Raw genomic sequence first — 26,470 nt, 5'->3', positions numbered from 1 at the left:
TTTTAGGAGTGAAACTGTTCTATACAGTACTGTAGTGGAGGAACATGACATTATGCGTTTGTCATAACCCATACAGCACAAAGAACAAATCTTTTAGAAAATTATTTCAGACATTGAAGGATTCTAGGAAGGAATTCAGACCATAACAAGAGAATCTAACTGCTTGACAAATATATGAAACAACCTCAATGAAGGGAGTGGGAGGAAAAGTTGCTAACCCAAGTAATTTTGGAAATTAATCGGGTCTGAAAAACTAAAGGCAAAAGGAACACTATACTCTCTCTATACCCTAGTTGATAAAGTTATTTCCCATAGCAGTGCACACATACATAAATACATGTACATTCCCATACATATACAGTTAATCCTTGAACAACACGGGTTTTAACTACACAGGTCCACTTACCTGAGGGGTTTTTTCAATACAGTACTGTAACTGTATTTTCTCTTCCTTATGCTTTTCTTAACATTATCTTTTCCTAGCTTAATTTATTGTAAGGATACAGTATATAATGTATCTAACATACAAAATATGTTTTAATCAATTGTTTATGTTATCAGTAAGGCTGCTGGTCAACAGTAGGCTATTACGTTTTGGGGGAGTCAAACATTATACACAGATTTTTGACTGCCCAGGGGGATTGGTAACCCTAGCCCCCGCATTGTTCAAGGATTGACTGAATACTAAAATTGAATAATTAAGTAAATGAACAGCAGAAGGTAGAAGACAGCTTCCTCACTGTTAAAATGGGAGTTTATAGATAAGGAGAGAAGGCTAGAATGATACACGTGATAATGTATTAGTTAGAAACATCAGCAGGACCTCATGTGTATCTTTATATAGCTATAGATGGATATATAAAAATATTTGTAACCATCAGAGACTCTTCATCTCAGGAACAAACTGAGGGTTGCTGGAGTGGAGAGGGGGGTGGGAGGGATGCGGTGGCTGGGTAATGGACACTGGGAAAGTATGTGTTACAGTGAGCACTGTGTATTGTGTAAGACTGATGAATCACAGACCTGTTTCCCTGAAACAAATAATACATTATCCATTAATAATAATAAAAATCAATCAAATAAATACATAAATAAAACACTTGTAGTATGTGAATACACACAGGTTAGTAAACACATATATATTTCCTTGCTCTGTCAGAGGAGAAGGACTAGTAAAAATGATGCCCCTTTGTAGATGAAACCGGCAAGATGAGAAGCTGGGAAAACATGAGAAATCATCACTCTAGAAAGAAAGAATGAGGTAATACAGACCTTGATTATAGGAAGAAGCATGGTAGGAGATGAAGACCTCTGGCACTTATTTAGACATGAAGAAAAAAAGTACCCTTTTCTCTCCACTCATCCAGATACCCCATCTTCAGATAAATAATCTAATCAAATTCTTAGTATGAGAAGAAATCTCAAATTACTAATGGCTTCGAATATGACACAGTCTAGAGTAAAATACTCATTTTACCCAGCAAATTGAAGGATTATGGATATCCAGGCCAAAGGGAGGCAGGCAAGAAAACCCAAGCCTTCCAAAGGTTCTGGCAAAATCAACAGCAAAAATTCCATCTTTTGGAGAAACACTATTAATAAAAAGCATTAATCCATTTACACCTAACCAAATAATTACACAAAATTAAAAGTGAGAAGTTACCCAGTATTTGAGAAATGACAACTGAAATACAATCACTCACTTCTAATAATTCTGAGACAATAGGCAGAACTTCAGGATTACAGATATCTATGGAGTCATCCCGATATGTCTTCTTTTTATAACAGATATTACCCAAATGTAGTATTGCTGAGAGAAGAGAGAAAATCCTGTGAAAATAAAACCATAAATTATAGCTTGCTTATGAGCAATCTCCAAACTTACCTCATTGCAAAATTCTAATCAAGCAAATTAACCAGTACAAAATGATGTATTTAGTCTTCATAAAAATAAAAAATACAGTAATAATAACTATAATAACTAAAATTTATGTATACTATGTCAGGGACTGTGCAAAGTGCTTTACATAACCTTACTTTCAGTACTGTGCCACTGGACATAGTTGTCTGAAGAGGATTTGCTATTGTCTGAATCTGTATAGTGTTTCAAAGTCCATACCTTTCTAAATGCTTTTCATCCTGCCTTGAATGCCCTTTCTCTACATTGTCTATTTCCGAACTACTGAATCAGAATCTTTAAAGCCAAGGCCTTGGAATCTGTATTTTCTTAACCAAGTAGCCTAGGTGATTTTTTATGATATATATATTTAAGAAATGGTTTTCCTACATCATACTATGGTGCCCTTGATAAATGCTTTTAAAATAAACAGTATGAGGCCATTGGGGTGTATTACCGAATATCAGGCCCCATCTGTAAAACATCTACAACTGGACCCTCCATTCCATTCTTCCCTTCTGTCTTAGAGGAACAGATGATCTTCCTCCAATCAAACTAAACCTCTACTTGTGCTCTATATCCTGTGAACTTCAGTTTACTCAGGAACCTTATTATACCTATTTCCTATCTCTTACCTGAATCTACAAGAACTTCTATCAAAATAATATCAACTTCACTTTTCTCTTACTTTAAACAACCCATCCTAGATCCCACATTTCTTCTTAACTTCACAAACAAGCTTATTAAACTATTAACTTATACTCCTTTTCTTCACTTTGTCATTCCCTATTTCTATCATATCCTGACATCTGATCCCATTAAAATATCTGAGAGACGTTGCCAAGGACCACCACGTAACTAACGAAAATATATTATATCCTACCTTACCTGACCTCTCAACGGCATTTAACACAGCTAAACACTCCATCTAAAAGCCCTTCCTGGAAACCCATACATACATATATATATACACACACATCTCTGTGTCTTGTCCAATTATTTCCTTATGATGAACCTGTTCTACTTATAAAATTTTAACTATGTATTTTCTGAAAATTAGAAAGTATTCTAAATAAAATAAAGACACTGCTTTAGGAACCAAACAGCCACACTTTCAAAGGGCCTGAATCAATGGATCTATCTATCAATGGATAGATCTAATTTTTCAAATAATTTAAAATTGTAAATGTTTGAATCATTAACATGATTCAAACAAAATACAAGTCAATTATAAAGGAGTAACTCATAAAAGTACTCTGGGTAAATTAGAGAGGAAACTCAGTATCAAATGAATCATTATAAAGACTAATGGAAGCCAAAAGATATAAAAACACAAATTCATGGGCCATTTATTAAAAACTATTTTTAGTAGGAGTTTATATGGTTGTTAATTATATCATTTCAGAATCTGGGGTTCAACAATCAATACATTAATGTTTCCTCACACACAAACATGTGATACATAGTCTCCAACAATAAATGTTATATAAACAATCTAATATACTGTAATAACTCAATAAAAAAAATTTAAAAATATGAATTAAAAAATCCCTCTTCTCAAAAAGCTTAAAATCTTTTATTAGGAGATAAAAAAAAAAAACCTACACTACAAGGCAGGGTATCTTAAAATACTAAAAGTAGAAACAATACGCTGTTAAGAAAAATTTCATCAAAAAGGTAGGACATGAAAAAAAAAGGTAGGACATGGGGCGCATGGCTGGCTCAGTAGGAAGTGTGTGTGACTCTTGATTTTGGCGTCATGAGTTCAAGACCCATGTTAGGTGTAGAAATTACTTAAATAAATACATAAGCTTAAAAAATTAAAAAGGGAGGACATGAACAGTACTCTAAAGCAAACAGGTTTCCATTCACATATCAAATTTTAGGATGCCTGCAAGGTTGTATTAAGAGGAATTCTGGGTTAGATCTGAGTGCAGTCGAAAGGAATGTTGTCATTTATTAGCACAATCATGGTCAAAGGAGAGGGGAATAGCAGTACATATGGTATGTTATTTAAAAAAAAACTGGAAGTACTTCAATGAGTAAAAAAGAGATAAAGATGGGTCCTTCAAGGAATGGGGAGAATACTGGACATTCAGAATACAACATAATGTTTTAGAGGATACTATCAGTCTACTTAAAATGCAAAACTTGTGTTAAGGAATATCTGATGATAATATCTAAAAGATAATGAAAGGTCAAATTACAGGTCAGGCTACTAAATATATTACATATATTTTCCAGTGGTTTCCAATATGGGATACAGTGATATCAGAAAGTATAAAAGACACACAGACCCCTTGATGTATGAGAAGTACATATTTTATTTCCAACTTATGTTATCTAAAAAAATGAAATTATGTTTCACTATCATTTAATATATAGATTGACACTTTGATCCATGTATGTCAATAAGTCAGGTGTCATGTGAAGTAAAGGAAGTATGTCGAAGAGAGAATATAAGTAATATAGCATGGAGGAAACTATAGGGTTACTCTCATTTACTTAGTAACTTTCAGTGAATTGCAGTTTATGTAATCAATTAAATGGGCTTGCATATTTACATCTGGTTTTAATTTATCTTTCTTTTTTTTTTAAGATTTTATTTATTGGTCAGAGAGAGAGAGCCAGAAGCAGGGAGAAGCAGGCTCCCCAATGAGCAAGGAGCCCAATGTGGGACTCAACCCCAGGACCCTGGGATCATGACCTGAGCCGAGGGCAGCTGCTTAACCAACTGAGTCACCCAAGCATCCCTTAATTTATCTTTCAAAAAAAGATTTTGGCAAATAATCTGCTAACTCAAGATTCATAGTAATCACAAGCAAACAAGAAAACACCAGAGCTGTTATTCTTCTACTTTTAGTATGACATTAAAAGTTGACAATATAATCAGATCTGACATAACTAATTCCCTTTCCAAAAAAATAGTTCTGTTACTTTTTTTTTCTGGTGAGAGTCAAGGTTATTTGTGTCTTTAATTTTAAATAGTTTGTTTCATTTTAAACATAATTTACTACATCTTTATCTCAACCTTTTTACATTTCTATTTTGTTTATAATAAACAAAATACGTTTAGTACTATAGTACAGACATAAATTTATACAGGAAATACAGGGAAAATTATGTTTTGCTGATAGGTAATGCATGCCTTAATAAGATTAGAGACCAATGATACAGAAAATAAGAAGCTATAAAACTAGTGTTAAAAAGCAAGTTTCTAAATAAGGTCTATGGACAGGCTTCAGGAGCACCATGAACTCCTCCAACTGTAGGCAAATATTTATGGATACACAGTTTACAGGAAGAAGAGCTCCAACTTTCACGAGATTCTCAAAGAATTTATAATAAAAAAGCAATTCAAAGCATGTCTTCTAGAAAAATTTTCAAAACAATGCTTAATAAGGAAGGAGGAGGCACTAGATCAGGAATATCTGTTAGAAAATTCTCTCAAAGGACCAAGGAAAAGGACCTTGTGAAACACACATTGTGATTTGTTCTCTACCAAGGGTATAATAATAAAATAAATAAACTCACTGTCTTCGTGTCTTGGGAAGAAATCCTACCATTTCCATGGCCAGTTGTAAGCGTTCAAAATCATGCCTCAAATCTTCCCCCTCCACCGAGAAGCAATCCTGCTTATTTAAGAAATGGGGAAGAAATCAAGATTATCTATTGAAAAGTAAGGTAAGCCACTCAGAAATAAAGTAATTCTAGGTAAGTAAACCTGAGTATAAAAATTAGAGCTGGTGAAATATTTAGAGAATTCTTATTACAGGTATGCAAACTGAACACATACCTACCAAAATCCCAGTAAGTTACCTTTTTTTCTCCCTTTCACAATCACCAAGGCAAGGAGAGCTAACAATATTATAAAATGTTCTGATACCAAGTTTGATTTTGAGTGGTGCTGAAGAGTTCTGAAGATCCAAAGCATTTAAGAGAGCTCAATTCCACAAATGTTTTTATTCAACAAATATTTAATAAATGCCTACCCTTATGCAAGGCACTGAACTAGGTCCTGAGACACAAAAATAAATTTTAGAAGAGGCAGTAATTTAGTTGAGAAATGGAGCATAATTTTTATAATATAAAGATGTTTATATCAATATTAGATATAATAAAAATAGTTCTTAATGAAATCATAAAAACATAATTATCAAATAGAAAAAGAAAGTATATGTGAAAATCAAAAATCTGCAAAAAACACACGTTAGTAAAGATAGCTGTGAAGTACCAAATTAAAAAAATACTATTTTTAGAGTAACCCTTGCACTTCAGCTCCCAAAGAAGTCAAACATATACATAATCTTTATCTTTAAAATGACAAGTAATTTTTTAAAAGCCCTTTAATATATGTTCTCACAGTCCCTTACAGCTACATTTTCAAAAACTTCCTCACATGTATTTACTTTTTTAATGCCTATCTTACTGTGGAATGTTGAATCAAGTACTCAATAAATTCATTAACTGTTATCTGTTTTAATCACTGCTGATCTCCAGCATCAAATCAGTGCCAAGAAGAGAGCAGGTAATTACTAAAGTAAATATACAATCACTGAATTATTGAATAACTCCTGAATTAAATGAAACATTTCTTTTTGAGAAAGTACTCATTTATTTTTTTAAACTATCAAGTATCTAGCATGTAAACCTGCTTTATGACCCTGTAGGAACGAGTTAATGAATAATATAGATATAAAGTTTAAAATTAGATATAAACACAAGGAGATAATTATGTATATAATTATATATACATTCAACAGGAAAGAAAACAGGCTCAGAGGTTAAATAATTCACCTAAACGACAGGGGTGGCAAAACGAAAATCTATCCAGTTCTAAATCCTCTGCACTCTCCCAGGCAACACCAGTTGCTTGAGCTTATTTATTTAATAGGATAACCCTTAACAGGAATTAAATCAATATACGATAGGCAACAAGAGGTCCCTTGTTAAAAGCAATTTTCTCACCATATAATTCCATTACATGTATGATAATATAGGAAAATTACAGAACAGTACCTAACAATCCTCTCTTCTTATCATGCTAAGTCACATAAATTCTCATAACTCAGAGGGAAACAAAGTTTAGTTTGCCCCCAAATCAACTCTGAGGAGCTAAAAGGAAAAAGAAAACCAAAAGATCCTCAGATTGACTGCTTGCTTTCATTAACTTGTGAGAAAAAGCAACAGAAATTATTCAGAGTTCAAACTTGATTGAAAACACAATAAGTGAGAGGCTAGTGATGAAAGATACAAAGGGAGTAGAGGAATATGGGTACAAAACTCTATAAGGAAAAGATGGATAATGGCGATTTCGATGGTGGCAGCAGCTCTGGGAACATGTACTGTATACTTACTAAATACTAAACACTCTATCAAGCTGTTTAGATGCATTGTCTAATTTAATTCTCACAAAAGTTAAAGACCATTTTTATCCAATTAAATAGATGGTGGAAACAAAAGAATTACGTGACCTGCTCAGGTTCTCAAAACTAGTAAGTGGATAAGCCAGTATTCAAGTCAGGTCTGTCTGCTTCAGAGCCCAAATTCTGAAGCATGACTTAGACTGTCTAAATAACAGCAGACCCGTTCATAATATCACAATAAGCTCTGTACAGACCATCAAGTCTTACATTTGCCATATGAGTATTACCAGTCTCCTACCTACTTCCCAATGAGACTCAGTCACTTGAGGTTAATAGGTAAAGGATGGAAGCTTCTCAAGAGTGGCAAACAGTGTAAATTTTTCTACTAAAATGTATCAGAATCTATAAATTTAAATGTCTAAAATATTCCAAAATGTTAACTCTGAAACCATAAATTACTTGATATATTATTAAAAGGTAACGCAATTAAACTTTGCATGAAGGAAAAAATTCCTGATCCTTCTCAACTCCGAAACAGTCTAGTTTTGTAATTAGTGGAGTATGTAATCACACAGTGAAAATTAAAGTCATAGTTATTTAAAGCAAGAACCAAGACATGTTATGTTTCCAGAAGGAATAATTAATAAATTAGTTCATTAGTTAATTAATAGATATAGATGACTGCATGTTTTCAGCCTTTACATCTGACCTCACTACAAAGGGAAGGAAAAAGATTTTTTGTGTCCTTTTTTGATTACCAACTTTGTCCTTATAAAATATAAAAATAAAGCTAAATTTACCTATTCATTTTATATTACATCATATATGCCCTTAAATCACTCAATTAAAAACATAAAATAATCTTATTTACAGGAATTTCAATTCTTAATTTTTAGCAAATTATATAAAGTTTACAGCCTCTCTTGCCACTAAAAAAATTTCAAAGAAAAATGCACATGCATTCATCATGTGAAAAGACTGTTAACTGACACATAAAACAAGAAAGTTATACCTTTTTGAGACAAAAAATACATACTACTCATAACATGTAAGTAATGAAATCACTAAAAAAAAAAAATTGAAAAAAAATACACCTCAAGAAAACAACCGGTAGCTCAAAAGAATCCATAACAATGCTTAAGTCAGGAATGCAATTAATTTATTGTCAAAATAAATATAAACTAAACATAAGCAACAAAATAAACTTTTTAAAAATTGACTGGTTTTAAATCCGCAAACCATACACATACAAATATATCAATTCAAATAAATTAAAATTAATTTTTCTTCTTTCCTAGATTCTTTGTATTTCAGCTGATTTTCTTTCTAAGTCATGAGATAGGTGCAAATGAGCAAGGTGAGTGAGGGTCCTTTAACAGACAGAATATTTAGGTACTTGTACTGACCGGCTCAGAATCATAGCAATAATCATCCCAGCTCTGTCTGAGGGGTTTCTTTGTTATCTGAAAGTAAGGCAGATTAGTTAGGTAGAAGTAAGGGTTATCACTCTTCTCTAATCATCTCTTAGATGGTAGTATTCAGTTAGCACTGCTGCTACCCAAAGAAAGTTATTTCGTATAGCAGCATAAAACAAGAAACAACTAGGTAAATATTCAGATTCTGGGAGATCATATATTATTACAACCAATCCATACTTGCTGTTTTACAGTGACTCTGAGATTTGTATTAACTGCTCAGTCTCATATTCTATGAATACTGACCACTTTATGACAGGAATATGTATGGTGTGGCCACTGATAACAAAAAAATATCTGGAAGAAGAGTAATAAGCTCGGGACTACCAGCTCATTTATGAGCAATTATTAGTTTTTAAAAATGAAGTATTTAATCACCCAAATATCTGCAAAGAGTTTAACAGGGAAAAGAAAAAGCTCAGAAGCTAAATCAATTATTTTTTTAAATCTACTTAATTTTTTATAATACAAATGTCTAGTATTATATCAAGAAGTGATATTTTAAATAATTTTGAAATCGATACATTAATACAAAGTTTTATTAGTTTATATAAATACATAGTCTCAAAATTAAGAAATATCAGTTACATAACATCCTGTGTATCTTGGGAAAAGTCTAGGATGTTACTTTCATAACTTTAAATATATACTGTAACCTTTGAACCATCATCAAAATGTCAATTTCCTCACTAAACCTTCATAAGGATTTTTTAAATTACCATAAAGGCATTTATTTCCATGGATATTACATCGTGCCTCAAACAATCAAAAAACCAAGAAAAGACAATCTGTTATTTAAGTGATCTACTGTCATACCAATTCCATTAATATCAATTCTAGAATTTTTATTAATATGAGAAATAATAAAATTGGAGAAACCACTATAATGAAAAGCTGCAAAAAATTACCCCTTATTATAGAAATTTAGGAGTGAATTTTGAGTTTCACAGAAAGATACAATCCCATCCTTTTGATGAATTTCATATTGAATAGGATCATTTGCTAAATTATAAAAATAATCATATTCTACGTTAGTATCATAATATCATGCAAAGAGGTATATTCATTAGACTTCAAAACATTCAAAAAAGGTTTCAAGTAATCCCATGCAAAGGGCAAGCATTAATTATTAGTAACACTGAACATGCTCTTTTCTTTAAAAGGTAAATCACTTTGAAAAGACCAATCCATTTTTCTAACATATAGGGACATATATAAACAGTTTATTATTCTCTTTCAGAGTCTCACAAAAAGCAAAGGACACACTATACTAACCTCTTCCAAGTCATATGAGTAATAATGATTTTCGAATTTGAGAAGTACGTCACATAAATTTTTAGACTGCATGTATGAAAATGCTAGTTAATATCCATTACTAGGGTTGGGGAACAAAGTATTAGGAAAAAAACTTTTCTCAAGAAGTAAAATTTAATAATGCCCTACATTTCAAAATATATTTCATGACTCTCACCTGATTGAGATAATGATACTCTTCTGGTTGTTTAAGATGGAATGCTAATCTTTCTTCTTCACTTGCTCCTGCCAGGAGGTAATAAAATACATGATAGTTCCTGTTGGAAACAAAGAGTATGGCTTTATAATGAACATGATATATGGTTACCATTTAACAGAAGAAACAGCAAACATTAATTAGTAAAATGTTTCAACTATGTTTCATTTTTTAATACAAAAGTGGTAAATTCAATATTTCAGGTACTATAAAATAAAATGATTTTGGATGCTAAATTCAAAAGAGAGGGGTGAAGGCAGCTATAAGGCAAAGGTTAAGACCTCTGAAAATTCTCTCTTCCATAAAACCAATTAGAAAACTGGCAAATTTGTCAGAATAAAGTTTTTCAGAACTCTAAAAATTAACCAAAAGCTTATAGCAATCCAAGGAGTGTTTACATTAGAAAAATAGCTCAATCCCAGTTAAAAAAAAAAAAAATGCAACCTTTGTAGCCTTTTAACTTGCCCTATTCCATCTCCTGTTCACCAGATCCAGGATAGCCTTCAAAACCAAGAGGTTATAACCACGATGGACACCAGAAGCCTGGCAGCCATCACAAGAGGGCAAAAGAATGTTGGAGCTCTTCAGAACCTCATTCCCTAAGAAATATCATTACTTGAACTATCTAGTGGTTCCCTGGAAGACTCCACGTTCAAAACTGTCTTTATTGACCTGATTCAGAGTTAGCCCAGTGTGAAAACCTTTTCCCCAGGTGCAGGTGTAGAAAATTATAGGCAATTTTTTAAGATGTCAGCTACGTGAAGCAATGGATAAATGTTAGGGCAAACAATAGGCTAACCAAAAAATTTAGAGGGAAATGTGATCTCCACACAGGGTTTTAAAAGCTTCAATATATGCCTGGGAATCTAGAAGGCCATGCGCATGCATAAGGCTGTGCACATGCCCAAGGCTTCAAGCCTTCTCAGCAAAGACCAGAGAAGGTACTAAACTCTCACCTCTGGCTGACCTTGAAGGGATGTACAAGCAGGAAGTTAAAGTGAAAGCAGAATTATAAAATGCCTACCTGAGTGTTAAAGGTATGGCCCAATACACACAGAAAGCTCTGAGGCAAAGACTAGGAGATTCACTCTTTCCAAGCATTTAAATGAATCTCTGTTCAATCATTATCTGACAACTGAGCTAACCAAGCAGATACGTGAATGGCCACACTTGAAACAGAACACAGACTTAACAAAATTAGTTAAAGAAAGTCATGATACAAAAGAAACAAACAAACAACAACAACAACAACAAAAAAAAAAACACAAACCCTGGGAAAGGAAGAATCTCATTTCCGGAGCTGCCACATGATTATTTTAAATGTCCAATTATTACTTAAAATGTCCAATTTTCAACAAAAATTTATGAGGCATTAAAGAAACAAAGTATAGTACATACAAAGGAAAAAACACAATAGTAACCATCCTTGAGGAAGCCCACGCATTACTTAGTACACATGATTCTTAATTAACTGTTTTAAATATGTTCAAAGAACTAAAGGAAACCATGTTTAAACAACTGAAGTATGAGAATGATGTCTCGTCAAATAGAGACTATCAATAAACATACAGAACTCACTAAAAACAATCAAAAAGGAATTAGAAAGTTGAAAAATATAGTAACTAAAACGAAAAACTACCTAGAGGCACTCAACAAGAGATCTGAGTGAGCAGAAGAAGGCATCAGTGAACCTGAAGACAGGTCTTGAAACTTGTCTGAAGAGAAAGAAAAATGAATGAAGAAAATTGAACAGGCTTCAGATATCTGTGGCACAATAAGCATCCCAAAAGGAGAGGAAGGGAGCAAAAAGAATATTTGAAAAAAATAATGACCAAAAACTCCCCAAATTTGGTGAAAAAACAATCTGCACATTCAAGAAACTCAACAAACTCAAAGGGAGAAAAACTTAAAGAGATCCACACTTAGATAAATCAAAACTATTGAAAAACAAAAACAAATTTTCAAAGCACCAGGAGAAGATATGCCTCATCAAGGATTGCTAATAAAAGATTACCAGTTGATTTCTCATTAGGAGCCATGGCAGAAGGATAACATACTCAAAGTACTGAGAGGGGGGGAAAAAAAACTATCAATCAAAAATTATACACCCAGCAAAGCTGTCCTTCAAAAATAAAGGAGAAATTAGGATATCCCAGTAAACAAAAATTAAGAGACTTTATAGTAGATGGGCCCTACAAGAAAAGCTAAAGGGAGGGGCGCCTGGGTGGCACAGCGGTTAAGCGTCTGCCTTCGGCTCAGGGCGTGATCCCGGCCTTATGGGATCGAGCCCCACATCAGGCTCCTCCGCTATGAGCCTGCTTCTTCCTCTCCCACTCCCCCTGCTTGTGTTCCCTCTCTCACTGGCTGTCTCTATCTCTGTCAAATAAATAAAAATAAAATCTTTAAAAAAAAAAAAAAAAAAGCTAAAGGGACTTTTTCTAGCTGAAAAGAAAGGAAACTAGACAATTTTCAATTAAACATGGAAAAATAAACAGCACTAGGAAAGATAACTATGTGGCTAAATATAAAAGATAGCATAAACTCACTTTTTTATCTGTAACTTTTTTCCCTCCCATTGGATTTCAAAGATACCAGAAAAAAAAAACAATAATGACTAATCTGTATTGATGGGTCTACTATTAAAAAGAGGGAATTTATATGACAATAATAGTACAAAAGAAGGGGAAAGGAACAGAGCTACATAGGAGCAAAGTTATTTGTACATTATCAAAATTAAGTTGTTATTAATCCAAACAAGATTGCTAAAATGTTAACTGTAATTGCCAGGGCAACAATTAAGGAAATAACTCAAGAAACATGTAATAAAAGAAATGCCAATGGTACACCAGAAAACATCTATACATACAAAACAAGGCAGTAATAGAAGGACTAAAACATCATAAAAAAATACATAAAACAAATAGCAAAAGAACATTCATAAATCCTATCTTAGCAATTATATTAAGTATAAATGAGTCCGAAGGTGAGTAACTGGCAGGATGAATTAAAAAGAAAAAAAAAAAAAAACCAACTACATGCTATCTACAATAGACACACTATAGACTCAAAGATACAAATAGGTCAAAAGTAAAGGATCAAAAAAATACCATGCAAACAATAACCAAAAGAAAGCTAAGGTGTCTATAGTAACATCAAATAAAATACACTTTAAGACAAAAATTGTTGCTAGATGCAAAGGACATTTTATAATGACAAAAGGGCCAATTCATCAGAAAGATATAACAATTCTAAATGTAAATGCATATAAAAACAGAGCTCCAAAATACATACAGCAAAAACTGAAAGAACTGAAGAAAGAAAAAAACAATTCAACAATAGTACTGAGATATTTCAACACCCTACTTTCTATAATGAACAAAACAAGAGAAAAGATCAACAAGGAAAAAGAGGACTTGAAAAATATTAAAAACCAACTACACCTAAAAGGCATCCATAGAATATTCCATCCAACAACAGCAGGATACATATTTTCTCAAATATCCATGGAACATTCTCCAGATTTTTTAAGAAGTTAAACTATAAGACAAGTCTCCATGTAAGGGGACTGAAATCATACAAACTATATTCTCTGATGATCTTACAATGAAATTAGAAATCAATAACAGCAATTTCCAAAGCGCACAAAAATATGGAAATTCAAAAACAAACTCCTAAATAAAAATGCGTTCTAAGAAGAAATCACGTAGGAAATCAGAAAATACACTGAGGTACATAAAAACCAAAACACAACATGCCAAAATATGGCAACCACTGAAACAGTGTTCAACAGGTCTTTATAGTTGTAAACCCATTTTAAAACAGAAGAAGGATCTCAAATCTAACCATTCACCTTAAGAAACTAAAGAATTTTTTAAAATTTTTAAAAAGAGCAAACTAAACCCAAAGCAAACAGAAGTGATAAGCATAAGAGAAATAAAATAGGGAACAGTAAACAAATACAGAAAAATCAACCAAAACTTAGTCCTTTTAAAAGAGCAACAAAATTAACACATTCTTATCTAAACTGACCCAAAAGGTGGGGGAGATGGCTATGGTCTGAATATGTGCCCCTCAAAGTCCTACGTTGGAATTCTAACCCCAAAAGGTAATGGTATTAGGAGGTGGGGGTTGATAAGATCATGAGTGGAGCCCTCACGAATGGAATTAGTGATCTTATGAAAGAGATCCCACAGAGTTCCCTATCCCATTCCACCATGTGAGGACCACGCAAGAAGGTATGAGTTATGAATTAGGAAGAGCTCTGACCAGAATGCAACCATGCTGGCACCTTGATCTCGGACTTGCCAACCTCCAGAACTCTGAGAAATATATTTCTGTTGTTTATAAGTCACCCAGAATGAGGTATTTTGTTATAGCAGCCCAAAGATAATAAACCTCAAATTCAGGAACAAAAGAGGGAACTTTATCATCAACCTGTCAGAAATAAAAATTGTTATAAGGGAATACTATAAACACTTTTTTTTTGCCAACAAATTAGATGACCAAGATGAAACAGAAAAATTCCTAGAATGACAAAAACTACCAAACCTGGCTGAAGAAGAAACAGAAAATTCACAAAGACTTATAATAACTAAAATGTTTGGGGAATCAAAATTCCCCACAAATAAAAACCCAGAACCAGATGGCTTCTCAAGTGAATTCTGCCAAACATTTAAAAAAGAATTGTTCCCAAACTTTTCCATCTCATTCTATGAACCAGTATTATCCTAATACCAAGATCAGACAAAGACATCAGGAGAAAAAAAAATAAGTAACACCTTAAAGCAATATCCCGTATGAACACAGACACAAAAAATCCTCAACAAAATACTAGCAACCCACATTCAGCAACATATCAATATATATTATACATCCATTCACAAACAGAATCCAGCAAGATAATAGAGAATCAGTTTTTAAGTTCCAGATCTTCACCTCCTATTGGGTCTTTGAAACCATGCTATATCCCTACCACTCAATTAAAATGTGTTAGGAAAAGATACTAACAACCTTCTAATAACAGTATCTTTAACTCTACGAAACTGTATGAAGTTATTCTCTTCCTTCATTTCAAAAAAACCCTCTAATTTAGAGTTCCTCATCTAGACTAGCCACAGAAATGAACAGGAAAGTCTTGAGTTCTAGTCCTAACATGGCAGGTATTTATTAGATAATGTTAGCTGTTAATTACTGAATATAATTATAAGGACCACACTAAGCACTTATAAATGTTATTTCATTTATTTCTCTAAACAATTCTAAGACACTTTTCTATCTGTAAAATGGGAATATATATTAAAGAAGCAGGAAAGTTAAATGAGATGCCAAAGCCATATTCAATATTTGAATGTAGGTCTCTTTAACTTCAAACTCTGGCTCTTTTTTTTTTTTTTTTAATTTTTATTATGTTACGTTAATCACCATACAGTACATCTTTAGAGGGAGTAGTTTTCTAAATAAAAGCTTCTTGCAGCAAACTCTGGCTCTTAACTTTAGTCTCATTGCAGCATGAAGCAAATCATTTACCTCTCTGACATTTGGTTTCCTTTTTTTTTTCCCCAACATTTGGTTTCTTCATCTGTAGGAGTTACATATATAATCTCTAAAGTCCTGTATACCTCATTACAATATAATGAAATTACGTGCTTTATTAAAAATTTTCTCGGGGCGCCTGGGTGGCGCAGTCGATAAGCGTCTGCCTTCAGCTCAGGGCGTGATCCCAGCATTCTGGGATCGAGCCCCACATCAGGCTCCTCCACTAGGAGCCTGCTTCTCCCTCTCCCACTCCCCCTGCTTGTGTTCCCTCTCTTACTGGCTGTCTCTATCAAATAAATAAATAAAATCTTTTAAAAAAAAATTTTTTTTCTCAAATTAGAAACAGAATACTAAGACATGGGAAAAAGCCCAAGGCACAATGCTCATGAAAAGCAGTAAGATAAACACCTGAGCTACCACTGTTTTTCTGTTTCGAGAATTTGCCAAAAATTTAGAAAAGGTAACAGTTCCATATGCAGGCATACCTCAGAGATAGTGTGGGTTCAGTTCCAGACCACTACAATAAAGCAAATCTCAAAATAACATGAGGCAAATAATTGTTTTGGTTTCCCAGTACAGATAACAGTTATATCTACACCTGTAGTCTCTTAAGTGTGCAATAGGATTATGTCTAAAAAACAATGTACAAACCTTAATTTAAAAGCAATGTATTGCTAAAAAATGCTAACCATCATCTGAGCTTTCAGCTAGTTGTAATCACAGATCACAGATCGCCATAACAAATATAAAAATAATATAAAAGTTTGAAATATTGCAAGAATTACCAAAATATGAGACAGACACAAAGTTACCAAAGGCTGTTGGAAAAATGGTGCCAAAAGACTTACTCAATATAAACCAATTTGTAAAAAAACACATCTGCACAGTGCAATAAACAAGGTATGTTTGCACTTATTAAAAAATCTTCTAGCAGCCTCTGAAAAAATACAATGTTCTGCCCATGACAGAAATAGCAATTATATGGAAAGTGATGCACAGTGTAAGCTGAATTAAAGATCATAATACACAATATTTCTTTTACTCATAAAAATCAATCTGCATAATACAAATGTTAACTTGATCTAATTATACTAATAAAAATATGTACCGTTCATTATGCTCTTGATAAACGAGTCTGGACTTCTCCAGTAGATATTTTTCAACATAGGCACTAGAAGAAAAATAAAATTGGTTGATATAAATAATAAAGCTTACGATAGATAAATATTTTTTCAGAGAAGATCCAAAAGTATAAAGAATACTATCCAGATCATTTTAGTGCACTTACCATTATAACTGTGTTATAAATGCTGTTATCTGTGTTAAATTCATAAACTCTTAAGTCTTTTTTTTTTTTTTTGGCTTTCAATAAAGCAAAATAAAGTCAGAAGTTCAAAACATGGCACACAAGACCCACCCATGGCACAGGCTTTACTTTCTTTCCAGGATCATATGCCACTACACATTCTTTCAGATATTGTACTTTGGCCAGGTGACTACATAAGGCTCAAAGACATACTTTCTTAACATATTCATGCTACTGCCACATTCTGGAATCTATTCATTTATTATTTACTGATTTATTCAATAACTGTTCATTAACTGGGCACTGTGCTAAGCACTGTTCAAATATGGAAATAAATGATACACTATCTGTTCTCAAGGGGCTTTCAGACTAGTGGAGGAAATATGTAAACAAGGGGCTATCATACTGAGTTTATATAGGATTTACTATAGAGCAATGACCAGAATATTATGGCTATACCAAGGGAGACAGGTAAGATTCAATCCAAGAAGGAAAAAATTATATAAGGAACAATTTCCAGAGAGGTAAGTTCAAAGCACATAGTAAGCATTCACAAAATCTATTTGGTGACTGACTGAGTAAATGACTCTGAAATCTGAAATACTGACCAGAAGAAGGCAAGGAAAACTGCTTTATGCAAAGGCATAAAAGAAGGAGGGTACTTAACCTCAGGGAAGATAATTACTCAATATGGCTAGAGAATGAGATAGAGAAGGAGGGTACTTAACTTTGGGGAAGATAATTACTCAACATGGCTAGAGAACGAGATAGAGAATGAGAGAATGAGATGAGGACTAGTTGAAGAAGGACCAATATACTATGTGCCAGAAGAATGGAATTTATCCTGAAAGTAATGAGGAACTAAAACATAAATTGTATTTCTGGATATGTCATTCTCTTTATCTAGACTGTACCTCTTCAAGTCTTCAATACCTCTCGCCCAAATTGAAGCAATCAGTTAAGCTCCCACAGGAAAAGAGGATCCTACCGTCTGAAATTTAAAAGCTTTAGACTATTGAATCCAAATTACATAGCACAAACCTCTGTGGAGTCAAAATCTGACTTTTGAGCTTTTATTCCCATCAGTTCCCTTCTATTGCATGCTCAGTATTTCAGCTACTCCTAAATACAGGTTATTCCCTCAAGCATGCCATTCACTCCTGGCTACATTTGTCTGTGCTCTTCCTTCCACTTCTAATTCTACAGTCTATACCCACTCTCTATCCAACAGGCTCCATTCATTCATAAAATGAAGCACAAATGTGCCATTTTTGCAAACCCATTACTACCACTACCAGTAATTAAAATGTATCACCTCCTCTGAATTACCATCATCACCTCTAGTCTAAACTACTGAAACAGGTTCTTATCTGTCTAAAATGGGAGAAAGGGAACATAAACTAATACGTTAAATTCTTTTGAGTATAGCTGACACACACTGCATTAGTTTCAAGGTGTTCAGGTATATAACGTAGTGATTCAGCAAGTTTACACACTATACTATGCTCACCACAAATGTAGCTGTCATCCTTCACCATGCCCTATTAAAATATCATTGACTACATTCCTTATATGGTACCCTTTATTCCCATGACTTACTTATTCCATAACTGGTAGCCTGTATATGATACTCCCCTTCACTCATTTTGTCCATTCCACCACCTTCCTTCCCTCTGGCAACCATCAACTTGTTCTCTGTATTTATAGGTCTAATTCTGCTTTTTGCTTATTCATTTGTGTTTTAGATTCCACATAGTATGTTAAATTCTTATATCCACCCTGCATAGCAAATATTACTGTCTATTTCACAAGTGGAGAAACCAATGCTTAAAGACATTAGGATCATGTAGCTAGTAAACAGCAGAACCATGATTTGAAGCCAGGTCTATTCAACTACAAAGGCTCCCTCTTTCAACTATAACAACATACTCCTAGACATCTCTCCTTCCTCCTCTCCAATCCATGAGTTATACTGCTGTAAGAGTTATTTACCCATAAAATAAGATTTACTCATGTTATTCCTCTACTTTCACTTGCCACTCATACTAAAGTACACAAGGGTAAACTGATGTTACATCTACCTGGGATTGTCTTTTTTTTTTTTAATGCATCAGCACAGAAAAAGAAAAATAGACAAAGCAAATATGGCAAAATGCGATAACTGTTGAGTCTAAATGGGCATTCCTTCTACTATTCTCTTTACTTCACTGTATGTTTGACATTTGTTATAATAAAATTTTTAAATCTGCTTCCCAATCAAGAGGATAAATTAGATACATTAGAGCTTTATTCACAATCTGAAATCAACTGAACACTATGTCCTTAATCTGAAGCCACTGAACTTACCTCCTCAAGTACACCAAGATCCTGTTATGATTCCATTCATCTGCTAATGCCAATTCCTCAAATGATAATGTGATTTCCCACTTTTTCTCCTTACAATTTTTCAAGACCCAAGATAAAAATCACCTTTTATTGTGAACTTCTCCAGACACATGCTTCAATCACTGTACTTGTCTCATTTACTGCAATCCTCTTACACAAACATATCTTCCCCAAAAGACTATGAGAATGTTAATGGCAGAGAACATGTGTACATTTTTTTTGTCCTCAACACTTAGCCCAGTGCCTGGTACTCCATAAATGTTTGCCTAATGAATGATAAAATGAAAGATGAAAATGTTTAATATATATTTGCTAAGAGTTAAAATTTTTCAATATGAAAAAAAAATTTTTCAATATGTATGTGTTGACTTACTAATCAAGATGAAGATTTTTGGTCATCACTGTTACAAGAGAATGTTTAACCTTTTCAGATAATCGCTTAACATGTAAGAGCCAGCATTTCATTCATAAAATGGCAAAATAAACATCTGCCATTCCTAACTCATAAAACTGTCTTAAGAATCAATGAATATATATAATGATACTTTGTACATTACAAAGCAACATATACAACTGTACTTATTATCAACATCTCTTGTATCACAACCATAAATACTAGAAAAGTGCAACTTGACAACTTGGCTGTATCCCATTTTTATAAGAAGTACCATGGTTTTCAAATCAGAAAGGAAATGAGGTATGAAACTCACCAGTGAAGGACTTATCCTTCTTGTTTTGTTTTTTCTGGGGGGGGGGGATAGGATATATATAGCTTTGGTCAAATTTTTAAATTAAAAGCAGAAGTAAAAAGCACAATTAAAATAGCATAAAAAGGAAAAATACTAACCAATCTCACTTACTAATATGGATGCAAAAATCATAAAAACTAGAAAACAGAACAACCAATTTATATGTGCGTGTATAAATATGTGTACATATGTAGGTGTGTGAGTGTATCTTTGTACGACCAAGTGGGATTATTTTCCCAGGAACACAAAATGATTCAATATTAGAAAAATAATGATAATACCGACAGCTCTCAAAATGAAGATCATGCTAATCTTCACAGATGCCCAAAATACATTTGATAAAATGCAGTATTATTTTGTTACTCAAAAAACCACTCATAGAAAATTTAAATTGATGCCTAACTCATTAACATGGTAAAATGTCCTAAAATCAGTATTTTACTTAGTGGAGAAAAGTAAAGTCATTCACATAAAGGTCTGAAACAATATTATTTGGAATCAGAGAAGAGAGAAAATAATTAAAGATATAAGAACAGAAAAGCAGGTAAAAATATCTATTTTTGCAGATATACTAAGAAAGGGTAAAAGAAATAATAGTAAAACTAATGCAAACAATAATTCAGTAAGATAACAAGATACAACTTAATATAAAAATTAATAAATTTCACATATACAAACAACTAGAAGATATAATGCAAGAGAAAAATCACACTTTTAATAACAAAACATTAAAAGATACTTAGATAAGATACTTAGGAATAAACTCAATATGAATACAAAAAATTTTAAAGCATTTCTAAATTGCACAAAGATGTGAATTATCCCCAAATTAATATATACATTTAATATTATTCCAATAAAAGCAAGCCATGAAGGCATGGAAGAAAATTTAATACATAGTGCTAAGGCAAAGAATCCAAACTGTAAAGACTATATACTATATGGTTCCAACTATAGGACATTCTGGAAAAGGCAAAACTAGGGGTACTATAAAAAGATACATGGTTGCCAAGTGTTATTGGGTAAGAAGGGATGAACAGGCAAACCACAGAGGATTTTAGAGCAGTAAAACTATTTCACATGATACTGTAATGGTGAATACATGTCTTTATACAATTGTCAAAGCCCACAGAACATACCACACAAATGGAACACAACAATATAAGATGTTATTAATAGGGGAAACTGGGGGATAGGGTGAAGAGGTATATGGGAACTCTCTGTACTTTCTACTCATTTTTGTTGTGACCCTAAAACTACTCTAAAAATAAAGTCTATTAGATGCTTTAAAATTAGAAAGAATATTGCTGGAACAACCAGAAGTACTCTATTTACAGACTGTAATAAGAAATGTTATTGTAACAAAATTAAATTTCTTGAATATAACAGCATTATGTAAGAAAATGTGGCTGTGATTCCTGTGGGGAGTCAAATTATATGCCCAACTTACTCAAAAACAATTTTAAAAGTGGATGTATGCATAATACAGAGAAATAAAGCAAATGTAGCAAATTGTTAACAATTAGCAAATCTAAGTTACAGATGTATGTGTTACACTATTCTTTGAACTTTTCTCAGGCTTCAACTTTTCCAAAAAAAAAAGTTTAGAGGAAGAAAACTGAATGCAGACACCAATGTCACTATTCTCATTAAAGAGCAAATGAACAATCTGGATTATGAAGAGACAATGGTGAAAATAAAAACATACTACAAAGCCTGCTACTGCTATTGCTACTTACCCAAGTACAGTGCCAGTTTCTTGGTAATTTACTTGAATAAATTTGCCAAAACGACTTGAATTGTTATTATGAGCTGTCTTTGCATTTCCAAAGGCCTGTCAAAATAAATAGTCTCATTAATTTCATTCTTGCTTAGGTTGGCTCAAAGAGACAAAATGCAATTCTCTTTAACTTCAGACTCATATGGTTCAGGTAAAGTAAAAGAGAGCAATTAATAGTTGAAATAAAACCAAGTAGAAAGTACTTTATGCTCTTCATTAAAATAAATCTTAATTTTAAAAACGTAACACTCCTTAAAGTTAATTTAACTTTTACATTCAAGAGCCACCAAACTTTCTTAATATATTTATAAATTGTTTAAAATCTTGCTAAATTAAATAAATAGGAGCTAGACACAGAATAATTACATCAAAATAATTGCAATTTTAGAATAGAATAAATGAAATAAAATTTCACTATGTAATTACACTTTATCACATCAACTTAAAACAAAGCTACAGTACTACTTTAAAAAGAATTAAAAATACATAAGCTGCCTAAATTGTTACCAAAGTATACACAATGCAATGAATGCTACCCAGCAATAAAGATAAACTGGTACATACATCAACATTAATGAATATCAGAACATTATGACATGTGGAAGAAACCAAACTCAAAGACTACATACTGTACTAAGAAATTTTAGAAAAGGCAAAACAACAGTAACAAGAAGAAGACAAGAGTTGTCTGGGAATGGGGGTGGAGTTGGGAAATGTGTAAAAGGGGCACAAGATGTAATAAAAATATTCTATAGCTTCACTGTATGATGGTGGTTATATAAGTGTATATACATTTATCAAAAACCCCACTATAAATTTATTGTAAGTTATATATCCCAATAAAATTTCTTAAAATAGAAATTTAAAAGCATAATCCCCAGTTGAACTCACATATTCAACAATTTGAATGAATTTCCAAGACATAATGCTAAATGAGAGAAGCTATTCTCAAAACTTTACTTAGTATATGATTCCATTTCTGTGACATTTTGGAAAAAAAAAAAAAAAAAACAATGGAAAACAGACAAGTAGTTCCCATGAATTAGTATGGGAGAAAATAAAGAGGATATGAAGATAAAGAATAGCGTGAAGGAGTTTCAAGTAGTGGAACTTTTCTGCATTTGGATAGTATAGAGATGGTTACCCAAATCAATGTTTTAAAATTCATAAATTTTACTGAAATTTTAATTCTATTTAAATTTAATTCTCTTAATTTTAATTTAAATATCTCCTAAAAAAGGTAAATCACTCAAAAATTAAGGCCAAAAAAAGACAATCTCTGATATGTAAATCTGAAAATTTTCATCATAAGCCAGCCCACACTAAAAGGAACATTAAAGGAAGTCCGTCATGCAGAAGGAAAATATCATACTCAAATATGGATCAGTGCGAAAATGGAGAACAGCAAAAATGGTAACTATAAAGGTAAATATATAAAGTATTTATTACTTAAATCTCTTGAAAAGATCATTAAAACAGGTCACAGAAAATGATAAAGATCTCTGAAAAATCCTTTCTTCATTAGAGAAATAAAACTAAAAAAAAATTACCCAAATCAACTTTTTGACAACTCTAGAAATTAACTAAAAGCTTACAATAATCCTTTGTAGGGGAACACTTAATCAAGGAAAACAGCCAAATCTCAGTAAGAAAAACAGGCATTGTAGCATTTTAACTCACCCAATTACCATATCCCTCTCCTTAGCTCCATGCTGAAGAGAAATGCAACACTCTATAATTACAGTCTGTTTAAAAGGCAGCCTAGTAGCCATTGAAAAATCAAAACAGGATTATAGCCAAAGCCTCATGCCACAGGTAACTGTCAGAATTTGAGCTATATGGTATTTCCCTGGAAAACCTTACTCGAAGGATTATCTTTACCTGACCTGACTTGGAGCTCACTCACAAGAGACAGCCTTTTCACCCATGTATGTTTGTTAAAAAAAAACAATCAGAGGCAATTGTTTAAACACTGCAACTGCCTAAGGTAGCAATAGGAGAATGAGGCAAAAAATGAGAAAACCAAACAACTTAAAAGGAAAACGTAATGAATGATTTCTACAAAAGGGGCATTTAAAGATCTGAAATAGGGATGCTTAGGTGGCTCAGTCAGTTAAGCGTCTGCCTTTGGCTCAAGTCATGATCCCAGGGTCCTGGGATCCAGCCCCGCGTCAGGCTCCCTGCTCAGCAAGGAGTGTCTTTTCCTTCTGGCTTGTGCTCGCTCGCTCTCTCTGTCAAATAAATAAAATCTCAAAAAAAATAAAGATCTGAAATATTCCAGGGAATGTAAAAGGTGTTGTGCCTGTGCAGGACTGTGCACATGCCCAGAAATATACACACGCTCAGTAAAGAGCTGAGATCTCTGGTTGATATTTAAGTTCTATGAAAATAGGAAGTAAAAGGTAAGGCAGATTTGACAATTGCCTGATTAAATGTTGACAAGTATCTAAGAAGCACGTAAAACTTCACAGAAAAAACTAGGAGCCTTATTGCTCCAGGGCATTTAAAAAAAAAAAAACCTTGTCCAATTATTATCTGACCACTAAGCTAAATGAAGAAAGAATGTAAAGGCCTCACAGGAAAAAGAACAGACTTCACACACATACTCCAAAGAAGCATAGAACAACCAAACAGCAATAACAAAACAACCACTGCAAACCCTGGGAGGAGGGAAAAATCTCATTTCCAGAACTGCCACACTGTATTAATAAAAATGCCCACTTTTCACCAAAATATTGTAAGACATGCAAAGAAGAAAGAAAGTATGGACCGAGAAAATTTTATAAAAGCAATAAACAGAAACTATCCCTGACAAAACCCAGATGTGAGAGCTCCAAAGCCAAAACTTTGTACCAGCTATTTTAAATATTTTCAAACAACTAAAGGAAAATACGAAAAGGATGCCTTAACAGCAGAGAATATCAGTGAAGGGGTAGAAATTATAAAAATTCCAGTATTGAAAAGTACACTAACTAAAATGAAAAATTCACTGGAGGAGCTCAAGTAGAGACATAAGCAAGCAGATACAGTAGAAAACACAAAATGAATATTTCAACAATGAAAGGCCCAATACTGCCCAAATTTCATGAAAAACACTAATCTACAGATCCAACAACCTTCACAAACTCCAAGCATGAAAAACTAAAAAAGCTCTGCACCTAGACAAATAATGATCAAATTGCTGAAAGACAAAGAATAGTTCTTATATGGTCCCAGGGTCCTGAGATGGAGCCCTGCATTGGGCTCCCTCCTCAGCAGAGAGTCTGCCTCTCACTCTCCATCTGCCTCTTCCCCCACTTGTGTTCTTTGTCTCTCTCAAATAAATAAAGTCTTAAAAAAAAAAAAAAAAGAATAGTTCTTATAAGCAGTGAAAGAGATGAAGCAACTACCATATAAAGGTTCCTCAATAAGCCTAACACCTAATTTCTCCAAGTAAAACATTAAGAATTAACGACAGTGGAGTAAATATATTCAAATTGCTGAGAAAAGCCTGTCAACCAAGAAATCTGTGTCCAGTAAAACTATCTTTCAAAATTAAAGGAGAAATTAAGACATTTAAATAAACAAAAACTGAAAGAATACATTCAGCAGATGGGCCTTACAAAAAATACTAAATGAAGTAATTCAAGCTGAAATGAAGAGACACTTGATAACAAAGCAAATCTATATGAAGAAATAAAGACCACAAGCAAAAGTAAATGTAATATAAATACAAAACAGAGTATAAATATTTTGTTTGTAACTTTTTTCCTTCTACCTGACCTGAAAGACAATTCCATAAAACAATAAATATAAATCTGTGTGTATGGATATACAATGTAGAAAAACGTAATTTATATGAAAATAAAGCACAAAAGAGGGGGAAAGGAACAGAGCTATACAGAAGAAAGTTTTTACATATTACTGAAATTAAATTGGTAGTAATCCAAACTGAATTGTTATGTTAACTGGAATGCTCAGGAATACCACTAAAAAAAATAACCAAAAAACCCAAGAGAGAGACAACAAAATTAAAATGGTACACTAGATAACATTTCCTTAACCTAACAGAAAGTAGTAATAGAAAAATACAGGACATAAAAAAGCATATTAAAAAAACAAATGGCAGGGGCGCCTGGATGACCCAGACGCTTAAAGCGTCTGACTCTTGATATCGGCTCAAGTCACAACTTCAGGGTTGTGAGATCAAGCCCTACATCAGGCTCTATGCCGGGGGAAGCCTGCATAAGATTCCCTCTCTCTCTCTCCCTTTGCCCCTCACCCCAACTCATGCACTCACTCTCAGGAAAGGAAAAAAAATAATAAAAATGTGCAGGCATAAATCCTACATTATGAGTAATTATATTAACTGTAAACGGATCAAACATTCCAGTCAAAAGATAGATAACTGGCAGAATGGATTTTTTTTCTATTTTTAATGATCCAATTCCATGCTTTCGCCAAGAGACATACTTCAGATTCAAAGTC

General features: G+C 33.0%; 1 protein-coding gene across 1 annotated transcript in view; it reads right to left on the bottom strand.

Annotated features, from left to right (window-relative positions):
• MYO9A (myosin IXA) overlaps window positions 1–26,470 on the bottom strand; it is a 281,871-nt gene that overhangs the window by 205,281 nt on the left and 50,120 nt on the right. Inside the window, exons 3-8 of the mRNA XM_040643036.1 lie at window positions 21,963–22,057; window positions 16,892–16,954; window positions 10,210–10,309; window positions 8,670–8,726; window positions 5,432–5,529; window positions 1,704–1,830 (exon numbers count right to left, since the gene is read on the bottom strand). Of these exons, the coding sequence (XP_040498970.1) occupies window positions 1,704–1,830; window positions 5,432–5,529; window positions 8,670–8,726; window positions 10,210–10,309; window positions 16,892–16,954; window positions 21,963–22,057 (540 nt within the window). The remainder of the gene's footprint in view (window positions 1–1,703; window positions 1,831–5,431; window positions 5,530–8,669; window positions 8,727–10,209; window positions 10,310–16,891; window positions 16,955–21,962; window positions 22,058–26,470) is intronic.

The sequence above is a fragment of the Ursus maritimus genome, unplaced genomic scaffold (assembly GCF_017311325.1).
Source record: "Ursus maritimus isolate PB19 unplaced genomic scaffold, ASM1731132v1 scaffold_27, whole genome shotgun sequence".
Lineage (NCBI taxonomy): Eukaryota > Metazoa > Chordata > Mammalia > Carnivora > Ursidae > Ursus > Ursus maritimus.
The sequence above is the reverse complement of the archived record's forward strand: the minus strand, read 5'-3'. Positions and strand labels throughout refer to the sequence as shown.